The 9,957-nt window shown below is 33.6% G+C and overlaps 1 protein-coding gene across 1 annotated transcript; it reads left to right on the top strand.

Moving 5' to 3' along the window:
* Nucleotides 1-4,498: 4,498 nt before the first annotated feature.
* Nucleotides 4,499-8,374, top strand: LOC124943031 (histidine kinase 5-like). Its single transcript, XM_047483598.1, has 11 exons — nucleotides 4,499-5,176; nucleotides 5,397-5,453; nucleotides 5,582-5,809; nucleotides 6,123-6,216; nucleotides 6,304-6,510; nucleotides 6,652-6,782; nucleotides 7,054-7,103; nucleotides 7,430-7,578; nucleotides 7,642-7,668; nucleotides 7,770-7,870; nucleotides 8,369-8,374. Exons 1-11 carry the CDS (start codon nucleotides 4,499-4,501, stop codon nucleotides 8,372-8,374), a joined length of 1,728 nt encoding a protein of 575 aa, XP_047339554.1.
* The last annotated feature ends 1,583 nt before the right edge of the window (nucleotides 8,375-9,957 follow it).

Here is a 9,957-nt window from a genome sequence, read left to right as displayed (position 1 = left end):
ATCTTACTTTTACTTCATCAAACAACAAATCTTCTCACATGTTTTGTAATATACAACCCAAGATTTTTATCCTCATTTCGGCTAACCATACATCTCATTTCACATTTATCAACCACATTTCATCTCGTTACCTTATACTTTCACTTTGACTAATTAACCATTCCATTCCACATTTATCCACCAATTCACATTCGACCATTCATCTCGAGACCTTATTTTCACTTCGTCAAACAACTCATCTCTTAATATATTTTACAATATACAACTCGACACTAGTAAAAATTTTATTTTTAAGGAGAGCAAAAACCATCGGAGAAAGAGAAAATGTCTTCGGTGATATTATTCACCGAGGGCGATAAATGCTCTCGCAGCGTCTCGGTAATGCAGTTGTCGGTGGAAAAAAAAAGAGTATATGTGAGATCATTTGTAGCTCTCAGAGATAATGAAATTCTTTCTCCTCAATTTGGCTAATCTTCCATCTCAGTCCACATTTATTCACCCAATAATCAACCTCTCATATGTGACCTTACACTTTTACTTCAGTAAAATCAACTATTTATAACATCATCAATCTCTTTTATTCTTTAATTTGGTCACCAATCCTCAACCGACCCCTTATCTCGTGACCCATCTCCTTACATATTTTACAATATACAACATGACTTTTTTATCCTTACTTCAGATAACTAACCATCACATTCCACATTTATTCACACCTTAATCAACCTCTCATATTGTGCGACATTACACAATTTCATTTCGGTCAAATCAACCATCTCCAACGTTATCAATCTCTTTTACCCTCACTTTGACCCATCAATCCCCCAATCAACCTCTCATAACGTGACCTTACTTGACTTTGATTAACCGACTATCTCATTCAACATTTTTATCCCATTAATCTCAATCGACTTCTCATCTCGAGACTTTACTTTCATTTCGGTCAAACAATCCATCTACTCACGTATTTTAAAATAAACAACATAACTTACTGATCCTCACTTCGATTGACCAACCCATCTCATTTTATATTTATCCACCCTAATCGGACGTCTCATACTGTGACCTTAAACTTTTATTTTGATATATTACCAATCTCTTTACCCTCATTTTGACACACCAATCCCCAATCGACCTCTCATCGTGTGGCATACTCACTTCAATTACCCAACAATCTTATTCCATATTTTTATCCACCTCAATTGACCTTACACTTTCACTTCGGCCAAATCAACAAACAATAAACCATGAAATATTTTAACTATCCATCCTAAATCGACCTCTAACTTTGTGAATGTCATTTACCCACCCACCAATTTCATCGCAAATTTTAACCAATATCATTCGCATCCAACCATCTCCTCACTTCGATAAACCAACGTTTTTATTTCACATATTAACACCATCAAAGTTTTTTAATAGTTTAAAAATTGTGCCTAACGGAATTTGAATCATAGTCTCTACTATATAGCATTAACACTTCAATTAATAAACCACTTAAAATTATTGATTTATATTTATAATTTTTTTTTATACATATATAATTGATATGACTAATAATTAAAAAAACTTATATATTTTTTTAAATATTTAATAAATACTTATTATTTTAATATATTTAAATTAAATTTTTATTTTTAAAATTTATTATTTTTTTTACTAAAGTTTATTATATATATGAATGAAATATTATTATACTATCAATGTTGATTTTTTATTATTGTTTTAAATAAATTTTGAATTATTAATTTTATTTAATTAAATTTATTATTAAAATAAAAAATAAAGAAATGTGTCAATTTCTTTCATAATTAACGAAACTCTATTTGTCTTTATGGTCCCTTTACCATTTTGTCCCGAACATAATTTTCTCTTTCTAACTTTTTACATAATAATTTTTTATTTTATTGTGCCTTATTTTTTCCACGTACTGCCATGTGGGGGTCGCTGGGGAGTCACTTCCCCCATCGTTGTTCTCCTTATCATTATTCTTTTAATCGGGTAATGAGGTATCTGTTGAGATCGGATACTCGATAAATCGGGAATAAAATAAATAATAGAGATATCCGTTGGGTTCAGAGTCAGGTAGTAAAATAAAAATCTAATTTGGAGATGGGTACTTTATTACTTGGTGGGTAGGGTCACTAATAAAAAAATGTATATGGCGACCTTCTCCACCGATTAGTTGTAACACCAATCTGTATTATTAGAATAATACCAATTGATATTAAAACCAATCGATATTATTCTAATAATATCGATTAGTGTTACAACCAATCGATAAAAACCCATATATAATACTGATTGGAGTTAAAACCAATCAATATAGCCTTAAAAAACCCCATGAAAATGGCCATAATACCAATTGGTTTTCATACCAATCGGCATTACTAAAGTCTTAGTACCGATTGATTATAATATCAATCAACACTTCCAATTTAATTATAAACCCGGGAGCTTCTTTTTTTCTTTCCCCAATCCAAAACCCTCATTTGTTGCCGCTGCCGTCTGAAACCCTTTCCAAAGTCGCCCCCTCCTTCAGCTGCCGCTGCTTTCAGTTTCAACTTCCTCACACAAATGAAATAGTTAAGGGACGACGGAGAGAGCCGATCAGGTCTCTATCATTCTCCTCATCTATTTTGCACCTTCTTCAATCAATCTTATCTAAATCTAGTCTTAATTGATTGTATTTTTTATGATGATGTAGGCTCCAAGTAACTATTCTTGGATAAAAAAGGTTAGTCTATCGATACCTTTTCCAATTCTTCGATCAAATATGACATGATTTATAGATATAATCATAGTTTCATTAATTAGGTCAAAGTCTAATCACTATCCAAGCACAATGCTAATTCAGATAGAAGGTGTTAACACAAAGGAGGAAGTGACTTGGTACTAGGGAATGTGTATGACATACATTTACAAGGCGAAGGTGAAGAAGAACGGATCTCACTATCGTTGCATTTGTGGAAAGGTTTCAAGGCCTCATGGAAACAATGGTGTTGTTCGTGCTAAGTTCAAATCCAACCTCCTCCCTAAATCTATGGTAAATCATTGTTACAATAATCGCATATGTTTTCTATATACAAAATGGAATGTGTATTGATGATCGATTTTCTCATTCAAATACAGGGTGATAGAGTCACTAAGGAAGACATTGAACAATTTCCTACTTTTGACTTGTTAATTAATTAAGTTATTACTAATCGGTATAGACCAAGACAAATTTATTTAATTTCAAATAAATATTAATGACAAACACCAAATTTTAATTGACAAACCTATTTTAAGTCATTTTATGTTGATTCAATTTTTACTTGTTAATTAATCAGGTTAATCTGTCTGGAATTAAACCAAAATTACATGATTTTTTGTGATAGAATAGTTCGGGTCAGAAATTGCAGGACTAAATTAAAAAAGAGGCGTAAATAATTCCGTGTAGTCACGCTCCATCTAACGATGTTCTACACATCACCTTGAAAATGGCGCGAGGAAGTTCCTCTCTCCTTCTCTCTCCTCCATTTAAAAATTCTCTCTCGCATCTTGCCATTGTACTATCTCTCTAGACTGAAGAAGAAGACCTTATGGAGCAGACATGGACGGCTTAATGAATCGACGAATGAAAAACGACAGAGAATGTGAATTGAAAAATCCCTGACCTCCACAATTTCTTTAACTCACTGCACATGGCTTATTCTCAAGTTCGTTCCCCCTTCTCACTCTCTCTCTCTACATGTATTATACATTATTCATAAATTATATTTCTATTATTTTCTCTTCATTGACCGTTCAGTTCACGTTTCAGTCGCCTCCGTTCAGATCTACAGTGACAACAAAGGAAGAGCCAGAAATTGCTGGAATCGGTTGAAGTCGTTTTCCGCTGAAGAATTGTAATCCAAAATTGCTCTAGTTTCTCAAGGTTCAGTTTCCGTCTCGCTGATGAATTTTCTCTTAATTGTTGTCTGTTTGATAATGGCTATATCAAAGGATAACTTATTTGTGTGCTTCCTATGTCGATTGCATTACTGTAATGCTAGGTTATCTTCATCCTCTGCAAAATCAGACTTAGTAATATGAATTTCTCTATCATTTGTCCAATTCAGACTCGAATCCGGGACCATTAGAAACAATTGGAAATCAATCTACATTCAATTCAATTAGCACTTTGATTGAATCTCTACGTTAGCTATTCTTGTCATGTAAGATGAGAGCAAATATTTGCTCGAATCATGGTTTAGTTTGATCTTCATCACTAATGCATAAATCCTGATCAGTTTGTTGTTTGAAAAAATAATGTACCAGTTTCTATAACCTCTTACTGCCTGCTTGTAAATGTATTGCAATTCAATTTTAAAGTAGCTTATATCCTTGTATAGAATATTATTTCACTGTTTTGTGGTGATTGTTATTTTAAACTGTTAGTATTCTTGAATTGTGAAATTGTTCAGGTTTCTTCTATTATTTGGCTGGTTTTGGTTGGATTTGATTCAGCTACAAAATGGAGAGTGATCTCCTTAAAGAGATTAATATTGAAGTTGTTTCTTCAATGAGGCCAGAGGATATAAATGACGGAAATCAATTTAGCAAAGAAATTCCAGAAAGTGATAGAGATATGTTGAAAGAGGTTGTAATCAATGAGGATCCTTCAATAGTTGACTTCCAGCGTCTGGCAGAGCTGACCAATTACAGTGAGAAGGGGTCGACTCAGTTAGCAAATCTCTTAAAACACTGGAATTATAAGCAAGCTAATGCTGTGAGATTACTCGAGGAGGAGATTGACAACTTGAGCAAGCAAAGGCAAGAAGTTGAACTCAAGCGCTTGGAGATTCTGGAAGAACATCGTTTTGAGCAAGAAATTTATTATGGTGACAAACGTCCTATTCCCAACTTAGATGTTCCTTCCATGACAAAAGATGCAGTTGTTCAGGATAAGAAACTAGAAATAGATGCAGAATTTGACACTGTATTGTACTGGAAACAACGAGCTATGAATTTAGAGAAGTTGTTGGAGGCAAGTGTTCAGAGAGAGCAGATACTATTAGAGAAGCTGCAGGAAAGCCTAAGAAACTTGGAAAGGCAGTCCTCACCTGTTGAAGAGTTGTCCCAAATGCTGAAACGATCAGATAATTTCTTACACTTCATTCTCCAGAATGCACCATTAGTAATTGGTCACCAGGTAATATAATCCAGATCCCATCTTTTAACAATTCAGTTTGCCGCTTTGATTCATGAAGTGATTGTATTATTGAACAAGGCCTTGAGGTGTCATTTTTTGAATTATGATTGATGCTGCTTATCTTTTTGTTCATACTCTGCTAATTCTTACTTTCCCTTATCTTTTGTTCTTCCAAACTATTCCATCATCTGATTCTAATCATTAATGTCCCTCATTACAGGATAAAGAATTACGTTACCGCTTCATCTATAATCATTTCCCAAGTTTGGATGAAAAGGTAATGAATTTGTGGTATGACATGGTGCATTCCTTCCTGAATTGGATGTTAAAGTTATTATATTTGTAAGACATCATATGTTCCAAACAGAATCCTAGACCACAGTGCTAACTTTTTGCTTTCTTTAGGATATCATTGGAAAAACAGACGTGGAGATTTTCACTGGCACTGGTGTTAAAGAATCCCAAGATTTCAAAAGAGAAGTGTTAGAAAGAGGCTTGCCTGCGAAGAGGGAAATCACATTTGAAACAGAGTTATTTGGGTCAAAGACTTTTTTAATGTATGTTGAGCCTGTTTTCAGCAAGGCCGGGGAAACTATCGGTGTGAATTGCATAGAAATGGAAATAACTGACCAGGTCAGAAATGTTGAGCATTTTTAAATGATGTGAAGTCTTTTACTTAAATCATAGTTAAGAAGCTATAATCTTGCCATCAATGTCAACAAAATGATATAAATATACTAGAATGACTGCCTATTATGGTCAAATAACCTGTCAAAGTTATAATGAGGATCTTGTGGAAATTCTCATGGATTAGGTTTGAGAACGGTTGTTTGTAACTATCAGTTTTAGACCTTTTCCAACCTAGGTTTTGTGAATTTGAAAAGAATTCATTTGATATGTTTTGCTTGAAGAAAGGATCTTAAAAAGATTCTCCATGCAACAACAGGTGAGAAAAAGAGAAAAGATGTTTAAGATTAGAGAGGAGATAGCTGTACAGAAAGCCAAGGAGAATGAACTGAACAAGACTATTCATATAACAGGTTGATTCATCTTTTTCTGAGTTTTAGTCATTACTGAACTCTATCAGAAAATAGATGATGCTAAACAACTTTTTGTTTTCCTTTCAGAGGAAACAATGCGAGCTAAACAAATGCTAGCAACCATGTCCCACGAGATAAGATCTCCTCTATCTGATGTTGTAAGCATGACTGAAATTCTTTCTACCACAAACCTTGACAAGGAGCAAAGACAATTATTGAATGCCATGTTATCTTCTGGAGATTTGGTCCTTCAGTTGATCAATGATATTCTTGATCTTTCCAAAGTCGAGTCAGGTTGGGCGCCTTCCAATCATTAATAGTGTAGTACTACATGTATTAGACAATGGTTTGGTATTTAATATTGGCATAAACTTAGCCTTCTTTACCTATTCTATTTTTAAAATTTTTTAATGTGATGTTTTTCATGTTTCTCAGGAGTTATGAAATTGGAAGCTACGAAGTTCAGGCCAAGGGAGGTAGTAAGACATGCACTCGAGACTGCAGCAACATCGCTGAAAAAAACGTTAGTTTTAGAAGGGAATGTATCGGATGATGTTCCAGTTGAGGTTAGAATTATATGCATTTTTGTATAGTTCTTATCATCAATATGGTATAGTGGCAATAGATTATAATTCGGACAAGGATCTTCCATTTATCCGATACTTGTGTGAGAGACAGTCTATTAGCAAGACTTCAATTAGCTTCCTATTTCATGAATGAAGATGACCTCCAGTTCCAACTCAATATAATCATCCACAACAGGATGTATCTGCTGTATATTAACTAAAATATCTTATTCAGCTTTCAGCATTTTAACAAGCGAAATCCCGATTTCAGGTTATTGGAGATGTCCTAAGGATTCGACAGATTCTTACTAATTTGATCAGGTACGGTTGTGAAGGAATTTACATATAGTTTCTTTTAGTGAAGTTATCTTATAAACATATGCTCCTTCACTAGATACTCTATTTTTTTCTCTTTTGATAAAGTTCATTGTATTATTTACTAAAAATATATTGAGAGCACAAAGAGGCTACACCAGTTGGGCATTACTAAAGATGAAAAGAAGCTTTATTCTGGTTTGATAATTGTATTTTCTTGACAGTTAATTTTTCTGCAATTCCAAGTATAGATGCATTCTGATTTACATTCATTCTCTTAACTGTTGGAAGTCCTTCTAGTGTACTGAATCTCTATTCCTTGTTCTTTCTAGCAATGCAAACAAATTTACCCATGATGGCAAGGTGGGGAAAAAGCTATATGTGGTGACTCCACCGTCTTCATTAAGGGAAGAAGGTTCTAATCAGAATTCAACTCCAGTGCAATCTGCTTATCCAGAAATTGGACAAAATATGGATACAAGTTCCCATAATCTTAAGGAAGACGATCCAAAAAGCCTACTGCAGGTCATTTCCCACCTACAAGAAAAGGTTTGGATCGGAATACCAGATATGCTTTCCAAATTCCTTCCCAACTTAAAATTACACAGACTTCTATGTTTTTTAATTTTGATAAATGAATGAATAAGACTTGACTCTTTGTATTCACAGAACATGCTCTGCCTACTCTGTTTAAGAAATACATGCAAGTTGGCGCTGATACAGCTCGCAAGTATGGAGGAACTGGACTAGGCTTGGCTATCTGCAAGCAACTGGTAATTATGTTCTACAATTCATTCTATTATCTAGCTCCTAAACTAAATTATTATGAACTGTTTTGCTAAACAATGGGCCCATTTGAAACCATTTTTTGTTCTAAATTTGAATTCTGATTCAGATGAGAAATTGCATAAAAGATTTTGAATTTATGTTTAACTAAGTTATGTTTCCAAAGGTAATCGAATCTGAATCCACATCTAGATGAGATATCAGACATCAAAAAAAGAGTTTCCATGCAGGTCTAAATGCGAAACTAGGAAATTTTAGATGTTTCCTTTGAACATGTCAATGCGGGCTAGTATTATGTGGGTTATTTGGATTATATCATAATCCAATATCCTATCAACCCATCAATATTTTTTATAACATTTTAAAATATAAGATATTATAAAAAGTATTTTGGTAATTGACCTAAATAATCCAATTCCTCAAAGAAGACCAATGTTATTTACCTTTTCATGGATTTAAGGTATCAATATTTTGTTTGTTATCAGGTTTAACTTATGGGTGGTCATTTTTTAGTTAACAGCAAAGAGGGATATGGATCTAGAGTTGAGCATCGAGCTTAAACGGTCGTATTCGACTCAGACAAGTGTTAGACTCTCAACCGTGTCGTGTCTCAATTTTATATTTATCGTATTGTGTCTTGACCCACTCAAATATTATGATCCACGGACTCTTTCGTTTTGTGTTAATCGTGTCCACGGGTTTATTCGTATCGTGCTAACTCATGTTTAAATTTGTGTTTCGCGTTATTCGTGAAAGGTCGTTGTCCGTTTAATGCGTGTCATGTCGTGTATTAATATACTCAAGATATTATGACTCGCGGGTCCATTCGTGCCTTGTTAAATTGTATTTAAATTTATTTATTTTGTTGTATTTATTCATGTCTACATATTAATTATTATTAGTATAAATAAATAGGAAAGTTATATATATATATATATATATATATATATATATATATATATATATATATGAGAAATAATAGGGGAAACAAAAATATAACGAAAGTAAAGTCACGAATAGAGATGGCAATGGGTACCCGTATGCCCGATATTCGTGGGTACCCGATAGTCGGGTTCGGGTATTTTAAATCGGGTTCGGGGTCGGGGTCGGGCATGGGGAGAGGGAGAAGGTACCCGGTCGGGTACGGGGTCGGGGATGAGGAGTGTGCGAAACCCAAACCCGATACCCGGTTATATTAATATTATTGATTTTTTTTTATTAAAGTTTAATGTGTGACTTTTCAAAAATGTTTCATCATTGCAAATGTATCATAAATATGCATCATTTAATTTGATCTTATCCACAATTCACTCCAACCATAGTCATAAATACACTACACTCCAACTTTAATTATTTTATATTCTCAAAACAATATTTCTCTACATTACTTCAAATTTTATTTTAATAACAAAATATTACTCTCTCTCATAATTCTTCATATTCAATCTCTAGTTTTTTTTTCAATGTTCATTCTACTTTTTTTTCACTCTAGTTTATCTTCTTTAAGATTTACAAAAATTATGAGGTAGATAAGTAATGGTTTTATTTTTATTTTTATTATTTTGATATTACTAATGTTAAAATTATTTATTAAAGTTGTGTTTCTTTTTTTTCAAACTTTATAATCTTATAAGTAATTTAATCGGGTAATGGGGTACCCGTCGGGGATCGGCTACCCGACGAATCGGGGATGGGTATAGAAGTAGAGATACCCGTCGGGTTCGGGGTCGGGGTCGGGTAGTGAAATGAAAATCGGGTTCGGGGATGGGTACTTCACTACCCGTCAGGTAGGGTACCCGTTGCCATCCCTAGTCACGAATCTTATGTGATCTGTCACATGGGTAGGAGAGAAAAAAAAGGAAAAAATCTTTAAATTCATTTCCCACACGTTTATATCATTTTACCCTCTCTCCGTAAAAAAAATCGTCTTTAAACCCAAAATCTTAGATCTATTCATAACTTAGGTTATAATTTTTCCGTTGTAATGGTAGGTTTTTCAGTTTTACTTAGTGTCTCAAGACTTTTTATTTTATATAGATAATGTCTTAACTTTTTTGGCTTTAATGTTCAGCGT

This window comes from Impatiens glandulifera, chromosome 6, assembly GCF_907164915.1.
Source record: "Impatiens glandulifera chromosome 6, dImpGla2.1, whole genome shotgun sequence".
NCBI classification, from domain to species: Eukaryota; Viridiplantae; Streptophyta; class Magnoliopsida; order Ericales; family Balsaminaceae; genus Impatiens; species Impatiens glandulifera.
The sequence above is the reverse complement of the archived record's forward strand: the minus strand, read 5'-3'. Positions and strand labels throughout refer to the sequence as shown.

Bases quoted from the DNA above. Each gene is read 5' to 3' on its own strand.
- LOC124943031 (XM_047483598.1), top strand. From the start codon at position 4,499: ATGGAGAGTGATCTCCTTAAAGAGATTAATATTGAAGTTGTTTCTTCA. The intron at 5,177-5,396 runs GTAATATAATCC...CCCTCATTACAG, and splicing joins CATTAGTAATTGGTCACCAG to GATAAAGAATTACGTTACCG. The intron at 7,579-7,641 runs GTTCCCATAATC...CCCACCTACAAG, and splicing joins TGGACAAAATATGGATACAA to AAAAGGTTTGGATCGGAATA.